Source organism: Fusarium poae, chromosome 3 (assembly GCF_019609905.1).
Source record: "Fusarium poae strain DAOMC 252244 chromosome 3, whole genome shotgun sequence".
NCBI lineage: Eukaryota > Fungi > Ascomycota > Sordariomycetes > Hypocreales > Nectriaceae > Fusarium > Fusarium poae.
This window is the reverse complement of record NC_058401.1, coordinates 3,083,924-3,107,601: the sequence shown is the minus strand read 5'-3', so window position 1 is coordinate 3,107,601 and position 23,678 is coordinate 3,083,924. Positions and strand designations below refer to the sequence as shown.

Genomic DNA, 23,678 nt, shown 5'->3' with positions numbered 1-23,678 from the left:
ATGCACTAAACGATCCAGAGTGAAATAAACCGTGGAAATAAAATGAATTGCTGATTACTTTAAAACTACCAACCAGGAACTCCCCTAGCATTACAACTGCTTTCGAGCCTATTGAGACGAGTGCACAAAGACCTGACTCAGCGACAGACCTTACATCCACGGGCCTCAACAGGACAAGAAAGAGCAAGCTAATCAAAGGCTGGTACCCGAATGCATCCCAAACAAATCCGTTGTATCTAGAGTCCGTCCCATCCCGTCCCATCCAATTTTGCGATGCACCGTACATCAAAAGTGTTGCCTCAGTCGTTAGGCTGTGTGCTGGTATCGAGGCTACGGTTAATTTGTGAATTTCAAGGTAAAGAAGCATAGATAGATGATGAACATGCTGTACCCAGGTCGGTGCAGAGTATCATGGCACGAAATACCGGTGCCACCTAAGCAGAAACAGGGTATAAAACGCCGAAGTCGTGTCTACATGAATGACCACATATCACCAGAGTGAAAGCATCATCATGTTTCGTCGATGAGCATAACGACAGAAAAGTCTCAGTCGATGAGACGCTGAAAAAAAGTCGCACTGAGAAATAAAAGAAAAATAAAAGAAAACCCAAGGTCAGGGTGAGGCTTAGATCTGACCCTTGATATCAACTTTTTGGAATGCTGTGCTACGCGCAGCCTCGAAGAGAGGACCGGCTTTGCCGGTCAGGAACGCAATGTAGTCTGTTCGGTCTTCCAACAAGTGTTGGCCTTGATGATCGATGATAAACTGGGCCGCATCAGCATCGGACTCGAAACCGAGTTCTTCAGTGATGAAGCGAAGCTTGACATCCGGCTTGTATCTATAGACGAGTTAGTAAAAAAACTCATCGATACATATCATGGTTTGGAAAACTCACGCTTTGCAAATATTGCACAATGCAGCAAGCCGTTCTCGAACGACAAACATGTCCATGAGATACGCGCCCATGTTAGGGGTATCCAAGTAGAGCTGGAAGAACCTATGATAGTTTCCCAACGCCAAAGATGATCGCACATCGAGTGCATGCTTGATCGCCTTCTCCTCCTTCTCTGCTGTAGTTAGATCTGCCAAAGTGTCGTTCAGGCCAGTTCGGTTGGCGGTATGGATAAAATATAGAATGCGATATGCCTTGAATTCAATGGGGTTGCCCTTCAGACCCATCCCGTACAAGGATCGTAGTTGGGTCTGGCACTGATTATACTCACCAATATCCCCCTTTTCTAAGGCAATGCGCGCATGGATTTCATAAACAGAAACAGTAAAGTCGTTCTTGATATGTTGCACAGTCAAATCTTGTCTCATGGACTTGAACTGGTCACAAATGTACGAGTAGTTGCTCTCCCGCTTCCACTTCTTTTTCAGAAGATCTAGGGTCTGACGCAAAATACGTTCAGGCCGGACTTTGGATGGAACTGGAGGGGCGGTAAGACGAAGGTACTTCTTCTCCAGCACCTCGCATGTGCCGACAATAGGTCCAGATGAAGCCGGGGGAGGACTAGGTGATCGGAGCGACTTGTATTCGTTTTCGAAGCGACGTTTGCGTTTGTTGGCTTCCTTTTGGAACTTACTTGATTTAGGTAGGGTCTCGTCCATGGAAGCACGCTTTTCGGGTGAAGAATAGGAAATACGGTCTTCGAGTGAAGATCGCGAGTTAGTACGCCATGGTGGCTGGGAGTTGTCATTACTGGCAAAATCGGTAGATTTCCTCTTCTTAGCATTGAGAGGGACTTGGAAACTTTGCTTGGTATTTGCGTCACGTTCAGCCTTCACCAAGGCCTGGGGAAGAGGCATGCTGTCCCAGTCGAGCGTGTATAGCGTGCCGTTTGCCTTTGCGGTACCGATGGTGTCCTTAAGCTTAGCCTCGATTTCCGCACGAGGCACGGTCGGTTCGTCGTATTGGGGGAGGAAAGATCTTTGAACATAGCTCCGAACAGATTCGGGCCAGTCTACTTTAGATTTGGCCTGCTCTGGCGTTGCAGTTACACCATTCACGGGCGAAGCAGAAGACATTTGGGGTTGCACGGGGGGCGGTGGAGGTGCGTATCCGGCATAAGGAGCAGGCGGCGCTCCGTACTGATTGAATCCTTGTCGGACAGCAACGGGGATGAAGGCAGGATCTGCGTTTGGTGTCAGACTTATCAAGGCCGGGAACTGGTTTGAGGACGAGTGAGATGGTGACTTACTCGTCGGGTAGGCGTAAGATGTCGGTACGGTTTGCTGGGTCACGCTCGGCGCTTGCTGCGCTGACCAAGTTGGCATCATTGCGTCCAAGTGCTAGCGGTACGAGGGGTTAGTTATTTACGGAGTGCGTTGGGGAGAAATGTGTCGGATGTTAAGTGATGAATGGCGGAGCAGGATGAGCCTCGGAAATGGTTGAATTACGGGTGGAGGTTTCTTTGAGGGTATTTTCTCGTGGTTGAGGCAGGGCGGTGGCGGTATGGTCGTTCTCGGAGAAACTGTGATCCGATGACGGCCTTAAGCTTTGTCTAAGCCTGAAGCTGATCACATAGTGGAGCCTACAACCCTGGAGCGGCCTGTTAAGTCTCGCGTGCCTTTGGAGACAACACTCAACATCGAAACCCTTCGCCTTCTGGATTTGTGAATCAATTCGAAATTTGGAGCAAACAAACATAAGGAATATATTCTCCGTTTCTTGGTTCCGTTTTGTTTATGTGAGATTCGTTGGTTTCTTTGTATCCTAGTGCCTGTTTGCTACAAGCCATTTTCAACTTGCATCATCATTGATCCATTCATCAACGACCATTCCAGTCATACCCGAATTCCTCTCACTTATTCTGACCTCCATGACGGATGTTTCTGAAACATATCGACCTAACCACCGCACTACGGCCCTCTTATCTCCCTGATGAGGTGCTTCTCTTTGTCCAGGACAACGTTGGCTTGTATGAGGGGTAAGTTGCTTGTTGCCAGGGCCTCTTGAGTTTTGAGTTGACAAAGTCGCAGCAAGTTCAAGCTTCCTAACCAGCAGAATGGACAGGTTTATTTGACTTCACATCGAATCTGTTATGTCGACAAGAAAGAACCCCGCACACACTCTGTGGCGTTGGACCTGAAAGATGTAGAGCGCCATGAGTTCTATGCTGGCTTTCTCAAGTCATCAGCCAAGGTGACTCTGATACCAAAACCACGTAAACGATCATCGTATCACAGTCGCGCTATATCAAATGTATCAAGCTCACAAAGGAACGCTTCTGGATCCCCTGGGCATTCCGAATCTGGGTACCGAGCTCCCCCTGAGCCTCCTGTAACGAGTGCGACCTGGGTCTGCACAATATGCAGTTTCTCAAACCCAGTCCCTTCAAATTTCGACCCAACCTCTGCTAACGCACATACGCCTCTGCCTCCATGCTTGGCTTGTGGCATCAAGCCGTCTCTAGCTCATGTTCTGAAAGCCGCGATTTCTGGGGCGAGCAATCGTCCAGCAGCCTCACCAGCTCTTGGTTCACCGCTTCCGTTACGACCAGCTCAGGCTGACAGCCGGTCTCTGTCCGAAAACTTGGATCAATTACATACACCAAGTTTGCCTGATGCCGCCAATGGCTCGAAGTCGTCTGCTTCATTCCAATGTCCTCGTTGCACTTTCTCGAATCACCCTTCTCTAATGACATGCGAGATGTGCGGTGGCCCTCTGATATCCAATAACGTTCCATCGCCTATCCAACAAAGTTCAGCTTCCGAGACAGTCAGAACTGATTCCCCGGGGCCTGTCCTTGATCCGACAAAGAGCAACAAGAACGGGAGTGATGCCCCTGAATGTGTCAAGATCTCTTTCCGGCGGGGAGGCGAGAAGATATTCTACGAGCGCTTGAAAGGTTCGATGACACAGCGCAAATGGTTACTTCGAGATGCCCCCCCAGCTCCGAGCAGTCGGGCTGCGGACGAAGGAGCAAGCGATCCAGCCAATGGTGGTTCAGGGGGGCGAACGAAGGGCGTTGGCATTGCTGGATTAGAGCAGCTAGGTCTGAACATGCGTAAAAACAATGAGTTGCTCATTGGAAGTGCCTTTGAGGACCTGGAGGCTCTTATGTCATCTGCTAAAGAGGTGGTTGCCCTTGCAGAACGGTTTGCGCGACAGACAAACAACGGACAAGGCAATGCGTCGGCCGAGGAGAATGCCATCCTCGCGGAATCGGCAAGTCAACTTGGACTCGTCACGACCAAGGATATTGTAGGCGGCGGTAGCTCTGAGTCACTCTATTTATCAGAACTAGCCAGAAACTTGGCTGAGTTCCTGACAGATGATTCAAGAGGCGTACTTAAAAAGGCGGGCGGTATTATCACGCTCGTTGATCTGTGGGCAATGTTCAACAGAGCTCGAGGTGGTGTTGAGCTTGTCAGCCCAGCAGATTTCGAAAAGGCTGCAAGGCTTTGGAGCAAGCTTAAGCTGCCGGTCCGCCTACGCACCTTCCGCAGTGGTGTTATGGTTGTTCAGAGCCGCGAGCGCACAGACGGAACCACCGTGAGAGCCATACTTTCATGGCTGAAAGATCTTCACGAGTTCCCACCGGATCGTGATGTGCCCTGGGACTGGCAGGAGTTTGGTCGTGGAGTGACTGCTCAAGAAGCTGCTGAGCGTTTCGGATGGAGTCTCGGTGTTGCAGAAGAGGAACTGCTGATGGCTGAGGAGCGAGGAGAGTTGTGCCGTGAGGAGGGACTAGAGGGTCTCAAGTTCTGGGTGAACTACATCAATTTAGGTGAACACAAGAAGCACAGGACGCAAGCTCAGAGGGACAGTGATGAAGTCATGAAAGCACTGAAAGCAAGCGGGCTCCTATAGACAAAGCGTGCCGTAGACTTTTCCGGGAGTTTTACCGGAGCTAGAAATAATACAATTGACGCAATGCATATTGTGGTGGCTCTCCGTTCAGCATTAATTTGCGTTTGTGGATATATAGTATATACATGTTTTATCCGGAATCATGATCGTCTACCGAACTCCGACCTATGTGAATGGCAGGTTTTGCAAAAACTAAAAACGCCCCGTGATGCCAAAACGGCCATCAATCACACAACGACATGAGTAGACATATGCTCGACAGCTTCCTTGATGGTACGTAGCATGCGCTGATTCACACAAAAGGGGCACCTCAAGGGCCGTTCATCTCGAGCGATAGGCGTCTCCGACGCGATTGGAGTGAGTGTGAGATCAGCGCCCAAGTCATGGGCTGGAGTAGCCGTAAAGCGCTGAACAGAAGAGGCACGCGCAGTAGGTGTGGTCATGATGCTGTTTTGTTGAAGCCCGACTCGTTCCGCACGCTCACGCTCCTCACGCACAGCCGCAGCCTGCTCCTCGGCGGCCTGCTCTTCTTGCTGAAGCTGGCGCAAGGCATTCTGCAGAACAACTTCAGGGTCGTCGTCAGCGTATATTGGTTGATCTGGCTGAGGCGGAGGGATTGCAGGAGGGTCGTGGGTCATCATGGGAGGAGGCGGGGGCAGAGGAGGCGGCTGCGGTTGTTGAGACCCTGTCAATCTTCGAACCACTTCATCACGCACCAATGCACACGTGCCGAGGCTGGGTTCGATACCAACAACGCGTAGGACTTCTTCTTTAATTGCCCCTGGGCTTGTATCTGGTGCAAGATTCATGAATCGGGGAACACAATCGGCCAGATATCCAATGTCGTCGGCGGGATTCATTCCGCCATCGCCGTGACGTCGCTGTCTTCGTATCAAAAGGCCATACCGTTTCTTGAAACGATGAATCCAACCCGGGGAAAATTCGGGAGGGTTTTCATCTTTATATCGAGGTAGTTGGTTGAATATGGTCTTTGCTTTATCTCCCAACTCCTCATTAGTAGGCTGGCGTCCAGAGGCTTGGACTTGCTGGAACCATATGAGGACGAGCTTTTCTACATCTGGCCAGTTTCCGTACCGCAGACGGGATCCAGATAATTGAGGATTGTCACTATCCAGGCGCGAGTACTTTGGCGAGAGCGAGTGAGACACGGTGGATTGGCTTATTTGCTGGCCGTATTGCGAGTAGAACCACTCAATACAGGCTTTGTGTGAAGGACGGATAGGCTGACTGTTGGCCCAACGACGTAAAGCCCTTCGTTGATCGAGGGTCAAAGAATGCCTCTCTTTTGGTGACGCGCCGACATGATCGCCTACTTGGTCAACGGCCGACAGGTCGTGGCCTACCTGATCGACATCATCAACAGGCGAGAGGTCTGGGGCGGGAGCAGCAACAAGGGCCGGATCGGTGGTAGCAGCCGACATGCCCAGGACGGCTATCTCCTTGAGGTGTGGGTTCTCGATTTTGGGGGATATTGGGGATGGAGAGGCTATCGTTGTATCCGAAGGACGTGCGCTTCGCGGGAGGTGGGATGTTTCGATTAAGGAGATAGTTGATGACTGTTTGGCGAGAGAATGTCGATGGCGGGGGAGGAGTTCCGTGTCACGTGAATGCTCCGGTGAATAACAAGGTATGTGCGTCAAATGTGTGGGTTAATGAAACAAACAACAACATTGCATGGAAGGAATAGACGTTGCAAAAGGGAGTGTTCCGAAGAGGTATTGATTATATGAAGTCATCAATTTTTACCATATCTCTCATTCAGCCAGTTTCATGGCATCAGTTTTTGCATGTCTTGTAACCTAGAAATCGGCCAAGAGTGATATGAACAAAACCTCGGTATATGCTTCCTCGATAACGTACTAGACTGAATCACTAGTCCTCGTTGTTTCCGGCAACTTTGATAGAAGCATGGATGTCAACCAGGATTACAGTTATAGACATGCTAGGATATAGACATGGGTTTTTCTTCCCTCGGCGAAATTTCTTAATGTTACATAATTGTCATAAAATGAAGAGGGGGGGGAGGAAAGGTTGCATAGCATATCATTTCATCAAACAAAATTTCTGCCCTGGTTGTTCTAATAGTCAGCTTGGTCGTTTATCATTCGTACTGTAACCGTGCTCAATATAAACATATGAGCTGATTTTCCCCTAGCTCAAGAGCTCGGATGTTTGTCAATAAAAAGCTCAGCGAACAGTGTAGCCTTTTGAGGTGGATAAGGATGAAGATGGGATGGGATGGGATGGACGACAGGCCGGTTTCGCACTGACCTAATTTTTTAACTAGGCGTGGAGAAATTACACATGGAGACGAAGGCGAAGCTCTCTAATAGTTCCCCGGCCTGTTCTAACTCCTTACTATCATTAAAACCTCAACTATCGTGAAGTCTCGTTTGAACTATCCCCAGAAGACTCGTCAGGTTCTCATGAGCAAACTAAATATACTGATTACATGACTAGCGGCTGCAGAGATGCCCGTCAACTTCCTTTTCAGGAGTACCCGGCTCTAGCTTGAACCATGCCGCCACTTGGCAAAGTTCTCGAACGTGTGCCTAGCGATACGCTAGCTTTGTCGTCCTGCATGGCGATCTGCCGACGGGCTAGCTAACTATGTAACATGTTCTTCACCAACTGACTTTATGACATTTCTGCTCCTTTTAAAACCGTTGGAATCGCCTTTTTCCCTCTCTCGTTGTTATATCAGACGTTGAAACGGCGACTTTATACCTCTTTCGTGATACTACTCTACTTGTCGTCATCACCACTCACAGTGCATCCTATATGCCCAGTCTTTTTCCACACCAAAGGATAATCATACAATATGGCAATGACCAGCGCTTTAGGGGACCAGGACGGTTCACACTATAGGGCACCAGGAACTGCCAGATCCTCAACAGCAGCTTCCACCACTTCCAGTTCCACCAGAATCGCCCTCTTCAACTCCCTCACACCATCAAGTACCGCTCTTGTGAGCGAGTGCGTAGATACACCATACCGTCCGCTACCAACATCACTGAAGATATCATGGCAATGGAATAAATTAAGAACGTTCTTTCTCGGCACTGAATCCATTTCAAAGATGTTTGCCGTAACAGAACACTCTGGACTTTTTGGTCGTACTTCAGGTGCGCCTTGCTTGCTCCTTCACAACGGCCCTACCGGAAAGGATCCGATATTAGCAGCAGCTGGTGAGACTTTGCGAGACGGTCTGTCTGATCCAGGTGTCCTAGAAAGCATTGTCAATGTCTCTGGGGCACCCGGAACGGATAACAGAGTCGCTACCGAGATTGTTCAGGCACTATACGATGATATTGAACAATGTATTGTCTTCCGATGGGCAATCGAATCAAAACCACAAGAGGCAGGACAAGACGGCATCTTCACGAGAGAAGAGTTTGAATGGACGATGACACCAGTACAAGCGGCCACAGACGCCAAATACTGCCACGAATTCAAGCTTTACCGTGTTGGCGATGTGAAGGCACCGAATGAGTACCTTGCTATGGCCTCATGGAAAGAGGCAGCATGGAAGACCTGCAAGATTGATTTCTCGGATAATGGAATCCAGAAAGGTTTTGGAGACCGATGGTCTCTTATGGTTATTATGTCTGCATTGCGGATGTGGCAGCTTGGGCGATCAGGACAAGCGTCACTAGAGTATGTATCAAATTGATACTACTGGGGTTTTCTTGCGTCATCTAGCGTTTGATTTTTAAATAGAACCAACAGCGTGCGATATAAGTAATAGACAATGTACATTCGGATTTACTTCCAGTTGTGAAGAAGTTTTCAATTCCTTGTCGGGGTTTCTTAGTATGACACACACTATCGCATTGCTGAACCCACTCGTTGGCTTACATCAATACAAACTCTTATCAGTCGAAGAAGGGGCCGCCCTATGCTTCCTAGGATACTGTGCACCACGTGGTGGTTTAGGATACCTTCAGAGGCGATATGGAGCTCTGCGTCTGCAGCCTCTAGACGTGCAGCATGACTGTCATTACATGAATGGGAGAAGTCGCCCATCATTCACACATTGAATTTTGCTAGTTAGTAGAATAATCCACCATTATGCTTTCTCATTTTGCTGGAAGGTGCACTGCATGGGAATCATGAGCATATTGAACTGCCACAAATTGACGTCAAGTGTCGCCAAAACGTGAGCTGGGCTGTGAAGATGACAAGGAGTCAGTGGACGAACTATGGTCACAATTCCAATAGCGTAGCCCTTGGCTTCGGCAATGGAGAAACACAATGGCAAAACATTGGCCAAGGACCAAACATCAAGCCGACATCGTGTCGCCAATGCTTGATTTTGGCACAACACAAGAATTTCTTGCGCCAATTCGAACTCGAGGAAAACACCGGCGATTTGTGCGGAGTAAGCATGCAAGCAATTGCAACATCAAAATTCAGCCCGCCGTAAGAGCGAAATTGATTCGAGCTGATCGGTCGCATGTTCGAGTGTTTCACATGTAGGGGAATCGTTCTTGAGAATCGTCATGCCACGATTGGCGAAACAGGCTTTTGTTGGTATCTGAATTTGACTGTCCGACTCGATGGACAGCTTATGCTGCCATGGCTTATAAACGTACACCACATCCAAATAACTGCATGACCATTGTTCTTGATTCAGCCGTCTAGTTCTTCTTGTCCTGCTGGTTAAGGAAGTCCCTGTCATTGTGTTAGTCCATAATATTCCAACACAGCAGAGCGAATTCGCGCACTGGATGAAGTTGGCCTCGTCGGAGCTAGAGGCGTTGATGGGAGGAGTAGCGGTAGCGGTAGGCTTAGCAGAGCTGCCAGAGGTGGCGTACTTGACACCGGCGAAGAGGGTTCCCAGCCAGGCCATGGCCAGCTATTGTTTATATCAGTTTCAAAGGTTCCAGGACTACAGCAGACCCAATTGCGGAAGTACGAACGTAGTGGCCGCCGACCTGCTTGCCGGCAATGGTGTAGTAAGCGATACCAGCCATTGTGAGTTATAAGACGAGACCTGAGTGGACGAATTGGGTGATGGACGGAGGACAACGGGTGGATGTTCAAAGTGTCGCGGTTGAGATACTTTGCCGAGCTCTCAAAATCAACTGGAGCTTGTGCCTGGAAATACAGGCTTAAAGGGACCGACCTGTGCTAGGCTTTGCGGCTATTCCCCGGGTTTTTCACAAGATCGGGATCAATCGGATCTACGGAAGCAACGTCACTGTTATCCAACTTGCTTTGCCTGCAGCAACCACTTACTAACCAACTGTGGGTAAAAGGTAGGGTAGCTGCGGGCCATCAAAATGGGAGCTTCTTATTACGATTGACGTAGAATCTCGCCTTTTTATTATTGTTTTAAATATCTCACACCGTCTTTGACTCAAGATCTTGTGCAAAATCTGAAATGTGGTGGGGAAAGTCAAAAGATCCCAAGTCGGAAGAGAAGAGCAATGGAGCTCAGATCAAAGATGCTGTAGCCGAGAAGCTCCCCTCAAAAGAGCAAATCTCCAACAAAGTACAAGACTCTGTCAACCAGACCGGCAAGAACGGAAATGTCTTGAACGACATGGCTGAGGGCTAGTATGTAGTTGTATACGTCCCTGTCGACACCAGTTAACCAAGCATAGCGGCCCTGATTCCACCGATTCCAATATTCGATATGCAGCCTACGCCACTCGGATCCGAACGATTCTTCTCTCGGCGCATCGATATGTCGCTTACACCTCAGATATAGGCGAGTCGTTTAGGCCAGTGGCTCACCCGAACCTCGTCCGTGGTGCCTACGGTGTATCTTGGCTGTACCTTATCGGTGATGTCTCGTACGAAGGCTACAAGTCATACTGGCACAACCAGCGGGTGTTAAATCCCAAGTTGCAACTCAGCCCCCGTCAAGAAAAGGTCACGGGTCTGCCTGCTCTTGAAACACGCGCGATCGAACCCGGGACAGTAGCACCACTCGACGACTACCGCACCGTCATGGTGCAGCGCGCAATCTTTCAGAGTGTCGCAAGTATGGGTCTGCCTGCTTTTACAATTCACAGTGTTGTGAGGTATTCCGGCCGAGCCATGAAAGATATGAAGAACAAGGTTATTCGAACTTGGGGGCCTATTGGCTTGGGTCTTGCCGTGGTCCCCTTTCTCCCAGCCATGTTTGATGAGCCAGTCGAGAATGCGGTTGAGTGGGCATTCCACAAGGGATTTGAGACTTTTGGAGGGAAAGGCGCTGTTGGAAATGCGCCTGTGACGGGCCGTGAAGACTTGTTGGCAAAGAAGCCAGCCAAGGAAAAGGAACAGTAATGCGAGTATTTGTACGACCTGGCGTTCAGGGAAGGTAGAAGGCGCTCAACTCATATTCTTATATCTAACCCAGCATTGTTACATATAGAGTTTGCATGACCAACTCCAAAAATCAGCAAACCACATGCATATTACTAACACAACTGATCTGATATGCAGGGATATAACCCTGGCCATGAATCTGGCATCACCAGTGAGCTCCAACGGTGGGGAGAATAGGGACCCCGCGATTTACTCCTGGTCCCTTGAAGGTGGCTGTGCGCCATGAATAATACCCAAGCCTCCCATTTCTGCTCATGTAACTTGTGAATAATTCATAAAGACCATAGGCGCATCTCGCGTCGTACCTTTCAGGCGAGCGCATACTAATTTCTTTCTTTTGCATTGAAACGTCAAAGCTTGTACCACCACTCAGTCTTAATTTGCCAAGCTTGGTCTTGGTCATACGTGGACCGACTCTTCTAGACATTTCCTTGCCGCCGCCTCTTGTATCTGTCATCTACCTACAACCCCCGAAAACACTTGCGACAGCACATCTGCCTGCGACCTACGAACTTTCACTCTCAGACCTTATAAACCTCGAAAGACATTCATCATGGCGTCATCAAACACACCAGAAGCTCAAGATACTAGCTACATCGAGATGGACGACAAAAACGAGGCTACTCTAATCGGCAAGCACTGCGAATACGACTACTGTAACCAACTCGATTTCCTCCCCTTTTTCTGCCAGTCTTGCCGCAAGACTTTCTGCCTCGATCACCGAACCGAAACAGCACATGTATGCGCCAACCCTGGTGCTTGGGCGGAGCGAAAGCGGCTCAAGGAGCTATCACAGCCGTCTATCGGGCAAGGAAAGGTTCTACGGGACAAGGTGTCCCAAAAGCCATGCTCATCGCCCGACTGCAAGACCACGATCGGAACGTCCTTAATACCTGGTGTACACTGTCAGACATGTAACCGAGATTATTGCCTAAAACATCGTCTCAAGGAAGACCACGACTGCAGCAATCTGGTACCTATTGGAGCCCGCCCGGCGCAATTCGACGTTGGCCAGAAGACAAGATCGGCATTCGACAAGCTACGCGCATGGGGTACAGCAAAGAAGGAGCAGGCCGGCCGAGCGCTGCCAAAACCGAAACCAACTTCCACTTCTGCACGAATTGCTGCAGTGAACAACCTGAAGAAGACGGCCAAAGGTGATGCCAAGACACCCGTTGAAAAGAGGGTATACGTATACGTGGAGGCTGAAGCGGAGACGGCCAAAGCCAAATTTCCCAAAGGAGAGTTTTTCTACAACAAGGACTGGGTTATAGGCCGAGTTTTAGATGCTGCAGCAAAAAGTCTGCAGGTGCAGAACATTAACAACCAAAGTTCGGATGAAAAAGACAAGCTACGTGTCTTCCACGTGGAGGGAGGGAGGATTCTAGAGTACAACGAGAAAGTTGGGACAGCTTTGCAGAGTGGAAATACTGTGGTTTTATTGCGTGGTGTTGGACCAGCTACCCCAGACCTGATTGAAGCATGAGCATGGGTTGTGGTTTCTGAATAAGCGATAGAAATGCATAGACGGCGTTGGGCAATTTTATATAACAATAATTACGATATCAGTTGTCTTCTGTTAATGCGATTGTTTTGGAGTCTGTTCTGTTATCTGCTTAGAGTTGATCGACTTGCTTCTACGCGCATGGATATAAATCGGCCAGCCTTCTACGTAGGTAGTAATAGCCGCTATCAACTAAACTGGAACCGACCTGGCATGATAGCCGGAAACTGAACGGCCGATATGTAGAAATTATGTCAATAAATAAGTGACACAAAACACATATACGATCGAATGGATCAACTGCTTCTCTAACTGATTTAATCGAGTCACGTGAACACGTGTTTGTTTCCTGGCGTTCTTCTATGACGACGTACCCACTACCATTGATAAAAAGAAGTCACAATTCAACCAACTTCGCATGATGCGACAATTCAATTTACGATATCAGCATGCCTCCTCTTGTGCCACGCAAACGTTTGCGTGAGTCGCCGCCACCCGGGCAAGGCAGAGCAACAAAAGCAGCGAAAGAGAAGCCTGATGCATCGCGGCGCAAAGCAACACTCTACGACGACTTAGACGCATCCGCGACACCTAATTCAAATTCCATTCTCCATGGTTTTGATAACGATGACGATGATGGAAGCTCTTTGACTTCCTTGTCTGATGATGAATTTGAGGACGTTGTGCCACCAAAGAAACCGGGAGGTAACGATGATGATTCTGGAGATGATGAGGATATCGAATTTGAGGATGTTGAAGCACCAGTTGCAATTTTGCCGGACGCCCCAGTGACCTCCGGAGACCTTGAATTGACACTCACGCGCGATACACGGATTTCACTCACAAACACATTCGACAGGAAGGGACCCTCAAAACGTGAACGAAAGGTTCGACATGCCTCGCACTGCGTTCATGTCATGCTCCTTATGTGGCATAATGCTTCCCGAAATTCATGGCTTTGCGACCCTGAAGTGCAGGCAACTATGATTTCTCATCTAACCCCTAGACTCTGGGATGAGGTGGACCGATGGAGGCGCAATAGTGGCTTTGAAATGAAGCCGGCACCTAAAAAGCAAACAAAGGATAACAACAAATCAAAAGGGAAGGGCAAAAAAGTACCCGATAGAAAATCGCGCGACTGGGGAGTTGAGGCCGAGAGATTAGAGCCAGATGCTGTCGACATGAGTCATGGAGATCCCTTGTTTCGGCTCATGCAAACACTCTCTGCTTGGTGGAAACAGCGGTTCCGAATTACAGCACCGGGGCTTAGGAAATGGGGATACATGTCTCTTGAACGGCTGGATCGTCTGACAAAGGCACAAAAAACAGAACCCCATGATCCGGAGCAGTTCGGCGAGAAGATCCCAAGTCTAGAAGGGTTGAGATATTGTGCCCGAAGCTGTGAGGGTAGCCGAGATGTAGGTGCCCAACTGTTTACAGCTTTACTTCGCGGACTAGGTCTAGAAGCGCGCATGGTTGCGAACCTGCCTTGTCTAGGGTTTGGGTGGAATAAACTTGAAGAGGCCGAGCCGGAAAAGAGCGAAAGTACGAAACAGACAAAGTCAATTCCAGATAAGAAGACAAAAACAACGACTAAAACAGCGGCCGCCACAAAGAAGCAATCCAATAAAAAGACAACACAGGCTGACAAAAAGACAACACGAAAGGCAAAATCAAAACCCGAGGTTGTAAGCGACTCGGAGGGTTTGAAGTTTGAATACAAGGACACTGATGACGAGTCGGTTGTGGATATGGAGGTCACGCCGAGAAAAACATCAACCAAGAAGTTTGATACGGATATGGATTTCCCACATTACTGGACCGAAGTCTTGTCACCAGTCACGAATAAGTACCTGCCTGTCGATGCGCTTGTCAAGAATGTGGTCGGGACGAATCGAGATTTGATAGAGTCTTTGGAACCTCGTGGGGCAAAAGCCGACAAGGCACGTCAAATAATGGCGTATATCATTGGATATTCGCAAGACGGCACCGCCAAGGACGTCACAATCAGGTATCTGAAGCGGAGCATGCTTCCTGGTCGTACAAAGGGAGTCAGAATGATGCCAGAAAAAGTTCCTGTCTACAACCGACACGGGAAGATTAAGCGATACGATCAGTTCGACTGGTTTAAGACTGTAATATCAGGATACCGACGAGGCAGTAGGAAGCATCCCATAACTGAGCTCGACGAAGCCGAAGAAGCGACGGATTTGAAGCCTGCCAAACCAGAAAAGAAGGAGGTGAAGGAAGGCCAAGAGACTTTACAATACTACAAGCAGTCAAAAGAGTTTGTCCTGGAGCGCCACTTGAAGCGCGAGGAGGCTCTTCAACCTGAAGCGAAACCCGCAAAGATATTCAAGAACAAGGGAAAGGGCGGCAAGGTGGATGAAGAAAACGTTTTCCTACGTAGCGATGTCCTGAACGTCAAGAGTGCCGAGACTTGGCACAAGCAGGGCCGGGCGCCAAAGCCTGGTGAGCAGCCATTGAAGAGGGTTCCCTACCGCGCAGCTACCTTGAACCGCAAAAGAGAGATCTTGGAAGCGGAAGCTGCTACAGGAGAAAAGGTTCTCCAGGGCCTCTACAGTTGGGAGCAAACAGACTGGATCATTCCACCACCGATCAAGGACGGAGTCATTCCCAAGAACGAATACGGGTATGGTTTTATTCATGAGAAAACGTTCAAACTCGCTAACTGCGTTATAGGAACATTGACTTGTTTGCCGAACATATGTGTCCCAAGGGTGCTGTACATGTGCCTTTTCGCGGGGCAATACGAGTTTGCAAAAAGCTTCAAATCGACTACGCAGAAGCTGTAGTTGACTTTGAATTTGGCCATCGCATGGCTGTTCCCGTCATCCAGGGCGTCGTCATCGCCGAAGAGAACCATGATATGGTGATGGTTGAACTCGAAAAGGATGAAGCAGAGCGCGCACGAAAAGAAGACGAGAAAAGACGAAAGAAGGCGCTTGCACAATGGCGTCGTTTCCTTATGGGTATGCGCATAGCGGAACGAATTAGACAGGAGTACGGAGAGATCACCGACGACATATCTGTGTTTGGGCATGCCAGGAACTCTGCCCATTTGAAGAAGCCAGCATCGGTGCCGGATGAAGATATGGCTGGTGGATTCCTTCCGGAAGGCTACGAAGAAGTAGAGGAGGATCAAGAAGCACCGGCGCACTATACTTCGAGCTTCTTTCCTGCCATCGACGAAGATGACGAAGGTGACGATGGACTCGTGATGGAGCATGGTGGGGTAGCTCAACAGGGAATGACCTCCCCAATGGACATTGACAGTAAAGAAGCAGCTTCCCCGAAATCACAGGATGACGCAGGGCTGGACCCTGAATCCAAGGCAAAGCCAGAGCCTGAAATGGACCAAGACACGGAACAAGAAGAACCCAATCATGAAGCAAAATCCGAGTCAGAGTCCGAACAGCCGCGCACGAGCGCAAGATCAAGAAAAGGGGGCCCTAAAAAACGAATAAAAAACGAACAGCATGCACCTGTACATGCGACCCGACGATCGACACGAAGTGGTCGCAAGGTTGTCTCATATGATGAGGATGCTGTGGATAATGACAATGAGATAGCAGATTCTAATGCTGAATCTGAGGAAGTCGAGTAGAACCAAACACTGCACACCATATAATTAATGTGAAAATATGGTTCAACGAACCATCCATTCACTGTTATCCAATGACTGCCATCTCAAGGTCGTGTCCCCAAACCCAGCTCGGTCGGAGGTAGAGTACTACGGGTTTCAAGGTTAAGATCTCATGTGAGTTAGATGCTTAGAGTAATTGGTGGGTTTTCACGATTTTCGAAATCCAACGCTGACTTGTTCTTCTGCAGCTACGGGTCGTGGTGGGTAAGGTTTAAAGAAGCAACCTCATTCTCACACATAGATAGATATCTACCTAGGCTACTCTAGTAGGTAGCAGAAAATTTGGCCTGCTAAGTCTTAGGATATAAAAATAAGAGGTAGTCTAAGAACTACTGGTTACCTTTCAAAGAGCATAAACTGACCTAAATTCCATCCCTTATGCTTCCAGCGGCCATTTCTCCAATACCAACAATGGTCTAAGAACGATGGTCTAAATCTCCCTCAACTACTTTTTTTTTTTTTTTTTGGGGGGGGGGCTGTTATCTTTGTTTGGTGGGTTAGCTGCCTGTTGTATGAAACTGAATCTTTGATTTTGAGGAAAGAAGCCCTGCTGCGATCTAGCACTAGCTGGACCAGGAAGCAGAGCCAGCTGCGGTGCAGACCCTTGGAAAGGCACAGGAAGGGGACTCGGGCGACGGTTCTGGTTCCTCATATCACCCACTGTTTGCTGCCGTGCTTGCTTCTGTGCCTGCTGCCGTGCTTGCTTCTGTGCCTGCTGCTGTGCCTGCTGCTGTGCCTGCTGCTGTGCCTGCTGCTGTGCCTGCTGCTGTATTTGCTGTGCCTGATGTATTTGTTGTGCTTGTGCCTGTGCCTGTGCCTGTGCCTGTGCCTGTGCCTGTGCCTGTGCCTGTGCCTGTGCCTGTGCCTGTGCCTGTGCCTGTGCCTGTGCCTGCTGTGCCTGATGCATTTGTTGTGCTTGTGCCTCTGCCTGCTGTGCCTGACGCATTTGTTGTACTCGAATTATTTCAGCATGCAGGCCGACATGCCGCCCAGCGATATTGGCAGTGGCATGTTTCATTCTTTGAAGAGAGTCGTCTCTTGTAATCTCTGAAGAGATAGCGAAGTCTAGAATTTCGGGCTCAAGGCCCGGGTTGTCTTGCAGTACCTTCTGTTTGGCCTTCTTCTCCGCTTTCTTAACTTCTTCATAGTGTCGCTTCTCACTATTATCGAATAAAGGACAATTGCCCACTTTGCCCCCGTACTTTGGCTCGTTGAAGTGGTCGTAATCGCAAGACTTGGAACATACGTAACACTGCATATTGCGACAACTGAATTTGGAACAAGTCATCTTGTTACAGCCAGATTCTTTGACAAAAGGTGCATTGCCTGTCGAAAGAAATTAGCCACAGAAAACCATTGCAATCGAAGTTGTCATTTGGAGGCGTACACTTGTTGCACTTGCGGATAAGAGCTTCCGACATGGCCTCTTCCACCTGTCGCCTGAGGTCAAGCTTTGCTCCAGCCACCTCTTCGCAAGTCTTGGGAATATGAGTTTCCAAGTTACAAAGACGACAACTTGTGATCATGCAGTCGGGCCTTCGGCAACGGAACTCTTTGTCTTCGGTCACCGACGGGTACTCTTCTGCATACGAACAGAAGGGGCACCTGGCAAGATTGGGCAACCCGGCCTGTCGAAGGTTCTCGTCCTGCTCAATTCTGTCGAGAACAGAAGCCAGTGAGTCGACCAAGAACTTCTTCCGTTCTTTGAAAGAAAAGCCAGCCGGGCAGCCTTCAATGGACAAACACTTCAGTTTGTAATTTGAGAGACCAACTTGGGTCTCGGCGTTCCGGCGAGCGCATGGAATGCAAAAGTTCTAGAGGTTTGTTAGCAAGAACTGCCTGATGATAGAACCTATATTGTCTTGGTGGGAGAGAAAGTCAGGTGCTGAGCCACGCTTTCGTGGAGGGTCAAATGTGTGTTGTGTACTTACGTGAGTATTCTCGCCATCGCAATGAACGAGCCGATTGCATGGAGTTTCGTCAAAACAACACTCGCAATCCTTTGTTTCGCCTTTGGCTTGTGCCTCGTCAAAGTTTCGCTTCTCTGCCTCAAGGGCTTCGGTTTCCCTCTGTCTCTTCAAATTTGCCTGTCGTACAGCAAGTCTAGCAGCCTTGAGTTCCTCCATTAGCTCCATGTCTTGCTGGTGATCCGTGGATCTGATGGTATCCACGAAGTTCTTTTCGTCGTATTCTGGTGCTAGAGATGAGACCTTCGTTTTTTGTTTCCAAGATGATAAAGGCTTATCTGTTTGTTTGATAGTCTTGTCAAGGGCAAGATATGCAGAATAAAGACTATGTTTATTTTCTGAGAGAAACTCTCTGACAACCTTCATAGGGACCGTGGGAAAGTCACCAGCAATCATTGTTCTCCTATATTCAAATTAACACTTAGAAATGCCCGGAAACTAAATCTTATCAAGCCTTTGTTGGCCACTTCCTCTAGCAATGCTTATTTGCTTAGGTACCCTCAGGCATGTTCGACTGCGCTCCCAACGTTCACGTTTTTTTCTTGTGTCATCCGTATACAAAATGTGTTAGAGCCATTTTGACTTACGCTTTGGGTCCATTTTCTGAGGGTTGCTTGCGATCGTCGGAAGTGTACAGGCGCCTGTCCTTGCGCAATCTCTCTTCCAGGTCATCCTGTTCATTATTATCGCGCTTCCTCTTTCCGACTGTCTGTTTAGGTTGTTCTGATTCTGGATGATCGAGGATGTAGCCGATTGCGTCATCGGGACTGAAATGAAAGCGTACGGCGACCGTTTCAAGGTACTGTAGGCAAATGTTTGGAAAGACAGCAGCCAATGCTCGGATACAATAGTTTCGATCGCGGTGCCTCACCCCGTCGATATCAGTATCGTTTTCGGTGTCCCCCATACTCGTTGCCTATGCGTGGATAACTGTCGAGACTTGGGTCTGGTAGTTGTTTGAAGGAGAAGGACAAGGGAAAGATTTTGCTGCATACATGCTCTGTTGAATTCTTCGGGAAAAGATGCAGAATCAAGAGAACCAGTCAATTGTTAAGATGGAAAGGTGAGTGTTGGCCGAGATTCAATGCGCAAGGGTAATGCATTTGCATTTGGCAGTGTCGTGACAGGTGAAGGTGAAGTTAAACCGAAAAGTTGCCAGTAAAACAACCAGACAATAAGCCGAGGGTTGGGTTACATTATTCAGATAGACTCAGGTGGAAAGTTTAAGTGTTGGGATGACGACGAGAGTTCTCAACACGAAAGTACCTATCTGATGGCCAAGAGAGTTTCTCAGGTCTTTCACTTTGACGAGGCTTTGCGAGGCCGGGAGACTGGCGGCGTATATATGCGCAACATGTGGTTCTTGAAAAGGTGACAATCGAGACTTGTCTAGGTAAGGTAGGTAGGTAGGTACTTACCTGGTAGCCTAGGTGGGTAGTCTGTGGAAGGCAGCAAGAGGATGACTGGTCAGCTGCTTCTTTCCTTAGTAGTTGTCTGTCTAGACTCTTTAATACCATAGGGGAAGAGGGGGGTTTTTAAACATGCCCAGATGACAATTTAAGGCTGTTGACTGGCTGTCAATGGTACGCACATGATGTTAGAATCCAATACACTATATAGGTACTGCTGACATGGTGTCGACAGCCTAATTTTGTCACCTGGGCATGTTTAAAAACCCCCCCAACCCGCGATGGTACCTACCTGTTAGGTACCCACCTTAGTACCTACCTAGTAGGTAGCATGATGAGCATTTATATGCGACAAAACACAGCTGGGCCTTGAATATTTAAGATTCAGTAATCACTTTCGTCGTATAACCCATGCTTTCACAGACACATGCGAGAGGACTTTCCAGAAGGGAAAAAAAAAAACACTGATAGTAGTAGCTTGGTTTGGCTTGGGTATCTATTTCCAGGTTACTGACTGTCTGGAGGCAAATTGTGTTGCAAAAACAAGGGTTCTGTTGCTAGATTCTGACTCGAAGTTATCTGGGATGAGTATATTGAGTTAACTTTGTTAAGTTCTTGCTGAGAAGTATGGCCCCATGATATTGTTTTTCTACCTACCTACTTACGGAAGGTATGGATATGTTTAATTTATTCTCTGGCATAACTCATAGGTTAATGCCCAATAGTATCACAAGTCGGGATGTGTGTAACTAGCAATCCGTCCATCATCTTACCACTTGTTCGCCTGCCAGCAAATTAGCCGATGGCTTTGCTTCCAAGAGTAGTACGACAATTGCCCAAACACATTCCAACAACAGAAGTCTCCCGACCTAGTGAGCGATGATTCTGCACTGTAGATCATCACATGCCCACTATCTGTTCCGTCCGAACCGCTCATGCCACTTGCCCTTGTTCGGGGCACTCTTTGCCTTTTCAGGAACGACATCCAACTCTACAGTCTCCTTGATCGTGGAAACTATAGAAATGCCCTGACTGGATGATTCATCTGAAGACGATGAGGACATGGGCGAGATGAGCATGAAAGCATTGGATGTGTTCTTTTGGCGTAATGCATATGTCTTGTTGGGGGTTTTGATAACAGCAGAGGTATCAGAGGACTCGATGCTAAGCCTGAGGAAAAAGTTAATATGGTGCTGATATATCATAATACAACTGCAGCGACTTACACGGGGGCGTCTTCAGCCTCAAGAATGTTTTGTAGATCTGGGGGAAGCTCGATGAGGCGGTAACTGGTAGACGAGGGGTTGTGCTGTACGGGTATACCGCGTGATTGGCTTGACATGGCACTGGTAATGTCTTTTTGGACGGGAAGTATGTTATTTCAATATCAAGATTCAAATTTAGAGGCGGGCTGACAAGTCACTTCAAGTTGGATGATTATGAAATGGTTCAGGCCTAGAATTCCGATGCAACGCTAACAAATGAAACCAAACGTGGGTCCACGTGAAGAGTCTCGATTAATGAAACATGGAGGCTGAAAGTAGAACAAACAAATCGAGTTATCATATCTCATGTATAAGTACAGTTTTGTTTCGCTTATTCAATGCAGTAATCTACAGTTCCTCTGAAGTATTTTGACAAGTTAGGCTAAAATGGTTAAAGTTGGGTCTTTGTTTGTTAAGTAAAGGAGGATTGTAAGCAAAATCTCACTGAGATCAGCAACCACATCCCTGGATGGTCAAAACCAAAACCGCTCTGATGTGATACGAATTCGCGTATATCATGTGAGATTATAGCTTGAAAAAGGATTACGGCCCCCGGTATTTATGTATCTGTTTATCTTCTAGCCATAACCCAACCGATGCTATTATCCTTTTCACTCCTCTCATACATTGTCTTCCTCGTCTCAAAATGACGCTCACCGTTACAAACAAGCAAGAGACTGTCGACGTTGTCATCGTAGGAGCAGGCCTCTCTGGACTCCGCTCGGCCGTCAAGATCCATGAAGCTGGCTACTCTGTCACCGTTCTCGAAGCCGGTGATCGGGTTGGCGGCAAGACTCTTAGCGTTGATGCTTCTGACCTGGGAGGTAAAGTTGACCTCGGTGCAGCTTGGCTAAATGACACCAACCAGAGCGAAATATACAAGCTTGCGCAGGAGTTTGGCTTCGACCTGATCAAGCAAAGAGCTACTGGACTGAACCTACACCAGCAGCTAGACGGCAAAGTCGACAAGATACCGCACGGGTCCGGGATGTCTCTGCCTTCAGGAGCGACTGAATTGGTTCAAAAATTCATCGAGAAACTGAACAAGTGGGTCGACAAAATCGATCCTGAGAACCCCTCCGGTCATCCCGAAGCAGAGATGCTGGACTCACTAACCTTTGGCCAACTGAGCTCCAAGTACCTTGGGCCTGAACTCGGTCCAGCAGTCGCTGATTCCGCTACAAGTCCCCTCTTAGGCGTGGGACCCGACGAGGTCAGCGCGTTATTCATGGTAGATTATTTCCGCAGTGGCACAGGCGTGGAAAACATGGCTTCTGACGGAAAGGATGGAGGGCAATATCTGCGCAACAGACAAGGTCTGAGAGTGAACTGCTCCAGTGGATGTTAGCTAACCGACAGTAGGAAACCAGACGTTCTCAATCCGTCTAGCGGCCAAACTTCCAAAGGCAGCTGTAAGACTCCGCAGTCCTGTTAAGACTGTTACACAAGGCTCGGATGGTGTCATTGTCGAAACTGCCAACCCAGGGCAGAGCTTCCGGGCAAAAAGAGTGGTTATTTCAGTACCAACTTGCCTCTACTCGTCCCTTGTGTTCGAGCCGCCTTTGCCGCCGACTAAGAAGTCTTTGAGCGATAGCACTGCTTTGGGCTACTATTCCAAGACCATTTTTGTCTTTGATAAGCCATGGTGGCGTGATGCTGGATTGAGTGGCATAATTGAGTCTGAGGAGGGGCCTATATACTTCTCGAGAGATACGTGCTCAGAAGAGGACGGGCAATACAGTATCACCTGCTTCGTCGTTGGTGATAGAGGCAGGGACTGGTCCAAATGGTCATCCGCGGAGCGGAAGCGGATCGTATCAGAACAGTTCAAGCGTATCTTCAGCGCAGTGGGCATCGAGGCACCGGAGCCTGTCAACATCATTGTCCAGGAATGGGTTAAGCAGCCTTGGATCTGGGGAGCGCCATCACCGGTCATGATGCCCGGGATTCTGACAAGCGACAGTGGAAAAGCCTTGCGCGAGGTCTATGGACGAGTTCATTTTGTAGGCACTGAGACATCGTTGGTTTGGAAGGGGTATATGGAGGGCGCTGTTCGATCTGGTGTACGAGGTGCCAAAGAGGTGATCAAGGCCTTTGAGGACGAATAGATTGTTTAGTGAATTTTGCAGAAGATCATATTTTATTTATCCTTGAGTGCTTAGTGGCCTGATATAATTAGTGTTATAGTCAATAACTTGAAGTTCAATATTTATACAAATACTAGGTAATTTCTTGGTAGTTGTATGATAGAAAACCTGAAAGAGGTGCTGGCGGGAATAGCTGATCGTCCAAGCCGCGACGTCCACCAGTAAAATCGTCATAAATTGGTGGGCACTGTAGCTTCGGCGGTCAATGCCTTGGAACTCACCTAGGGAGCAACCGCTAGTCCCCGCCTAAGCAGCCAGGGCAGGGGCATTGAGTTTTGTGTAGTTATCCGTTCCATGATTTTTGGCTTTGACCGCTCCGGGCAGCGGTTGTTGGGCTGAAGTTTCTTGTTGCCAGGGCAGGGTTTACCGGACGGTTACTGTAACCAAGCTTAATTTAGATCAATAAGCTCGCATCATGGAAGTCCCTGCTTCTGCGTCTACTCCAGCTGAATAGGTTAGTACCTAGGTCTAGTGCTGTTGATGCTGAATGTTTGTTATTGTCTGTCACGTGCGTTCGTTGATCAACTGTCAAACACAACATCTGTCTACCTAGTCACTAG

The 23,678-nt window shown here is 48.4% G+C and overlaps 11 protein-coding genes across 11 annotated transcripts; 6 read left to right on the top strand and 5 right to left on the bottom strand.

Annotated features, from left to right (window-relative positions):
• Positions 1-625: 625 nt before the first annotated feature.
• Positions 626-2,281, bottom strand: FPOAC1_008424 (uncharacterized protein; the record flags this gene model as incomplete). The annotated part of the gene is made up of 3 exons (XM_044852866.1): positions 626-839; positions 897-2,136; positions 2,203-2,281. The coding sequence occupies 3 exons, from the start codon at positions 2,279-2,281 to the stop codon at positions 626-628; spliced, it is 1,533 nt and encodes a 510-aa protein (XP_044705536.1).
• Positions 2,282-2,830: 549 nt separating this feature from the next.
• On the top strand, positions 2,831-4,817 carry FPOAC1_008423 (uncharacterized protein; the record flags this gene model as incomplete). The annotated part of the gene is made up of 2 exons (XM_044852865.1): positions 2,831-2,931; positions 2,984-4,817. The coding sequence occupies 2 exons, from the start codon at positions 2,831-2,833 to the stop codon at positions 4,815-4,817; spliced, it is 1,935 nt and encodes a 644-aa protein (XP_044705535.1).
• A 2,842-nt stretch (positions 4,818-7,659) lies between these two features.
• Positions 7,660-8,511, top strand: FPOAC1_008422 (uncharacterized protein; the record flags this gene model as incomplete). Its single annotated transcript, XM_044852864.1, has 1 exon — positions 7,660-8,511. The coding sequence occupies one exon, from the start codon at positions 7,660-7,662 to the stop codon at positions 8,509-8,511; it is 852 nt and encodes a 283-aa protein (XP_044705534.1).
• Positions 8,512-9,478: 967 nt separating this feature from the next.
• On the bottom strand, positions 9,479-9,814 carry FPOAC1_008421 (uncharacterized protein; the record flags this gene model as incomplete). The annotated part of the gene is made up of 3 exons (XM_044852863.1): positions 9,479-9,512; positions 9,566-9,696; positions 9,761-9,814. 3 exons carry the CDS (start codon positions 9,812-9,814, stop codon positions 9,479-9,481), a joined length of 219 nt encoding a protein of 72 aa, XP_044705533.1.
• Positions 9,815-10,224: 410 nt separating this feature from the next.
• FPOAC1_008420 (uncharacterized protein) lies at positions 10,225-11,117 on the top strand (the record flags this gene model as incomplete). The annotated part of the gene is made up of 2 exons (XM_044852862.1): positions 10,225-10,400; positions 10,448-11,117. The coding sequence occupies 2 exons, from the start codon at positions 10,225-10,227 to the stop codon at positions 11,115-11,117; spliced, it is 846 nt and encodes a 281-aa protein (XP_044705532.1).
• Positions 11,118-11,712: 595 nt separating this feature from the next.
• On the top strand, positions 11,713-12,645 carry FPOAC1_008419 (uncharacterized protein; the record flags this gene model as incomplete). The annotated part of the gene is made up of 1 exon (XM_044852861.1): positions 11,713-12,645. The coding sequence occupies one exon, from the start codon at positions 11,713-11,715 to the stop codon at positions 12,643-12,645; it is 933 nt and encodes a 310-aa protein (XP_044705531.1).
• A 467-nt stretch (positions 12,646-13,112) lies between these two features.
• On the top strand, positions 13,113-16,291 carry FPOAC1_008418 (uncharacterized protein; the record flags this gene model as incomplete). Its single annotated transcript, XM_044852860.1, has 2 exons — positions 13,113-15,316; positions 15,367-16,291. The coding sequence occupies 2 exons, from the start codon at positions 13,113-13,115 to the stop codon at positions 16,289-16,291; spliced, it is 3,129 nt and encodes a 1,042-aa protein (XP_044705530.1).
• Positions 16,292-16,775: 484 nt separating this feature from the next.
• FPOAC1_008417 (uncharacterized protein) lies at positions 16,776-17,588 on the bottom strand (the record flags this gene model as incomplete). The annotated part of the gene is made up of 1 exon (XM_044852859.1): positions 16,776-17,588. The coding sequence occupies one exon, from the start codon at positions 17,586-17,588 to the stop codon at positions 16,776-16,778; it is 813 nt and encodes a 270-aa protein (XP_044705529.1).
• A 34-nt stretch (positions 17,589-17,622) lies between these two features.
• On the bottom strand, positions 17,623-19,204 carry FPOAC1_008416 (uncharacterized protein; the record flags this gene model as incomplete). The annotated part of the gene is made up of 3 exons (XM_044852858.1): positions 17,623-18,144; positions 18,262-18,700; positions 18,885-19,204. 3 exons carry the CDS (start codon positions 19,202-19,204, stop codon positions 17,623-17,625), a joined length of 1,281 nt encoding a protein of 426 aa, XP_044705528.1.
• A 1,413-nt stretch (positions 19,205-20,617) lies between these two features.
• FPOAC1_008415 (uncharacterized protein) lies at positions 20,618-21,048 on the bottom strand (the record flags this gene model as incomplete). Its single annotated transcript, XM_044852857.1, has 2 exons — positions 20,618-20,876; positions 20,933-21,048. 2 exons carry the CDS (start codon positions 21,046-21,048, stop codon positions 20,618-20,620), a joined length of 375 nt encoding a protein of 124 aa, XP_044705527.1.
• Positions 21,049-21,617: 569 nt separating this feature from the next.
• Positions 21,618-23,079, top strand: FPOAC1_008414 (uncharacterized protein; the record flags this gene model as incomplete). Its single annotated transcript, XM_044852856.1, has 2 exons — positions 21,618-22,287; positions 22,334-23,079. The coding sequence occupies 2 exons, from the start codon at positions 21,618-21,620 to the stop codon at positions 23,077-23,079; spliced, it is 1,416 nt and encodes a 471-aa protein (XP_044705526.1).
• Positions 23,080-23,678: the final 599 nt, after the last annotated feature.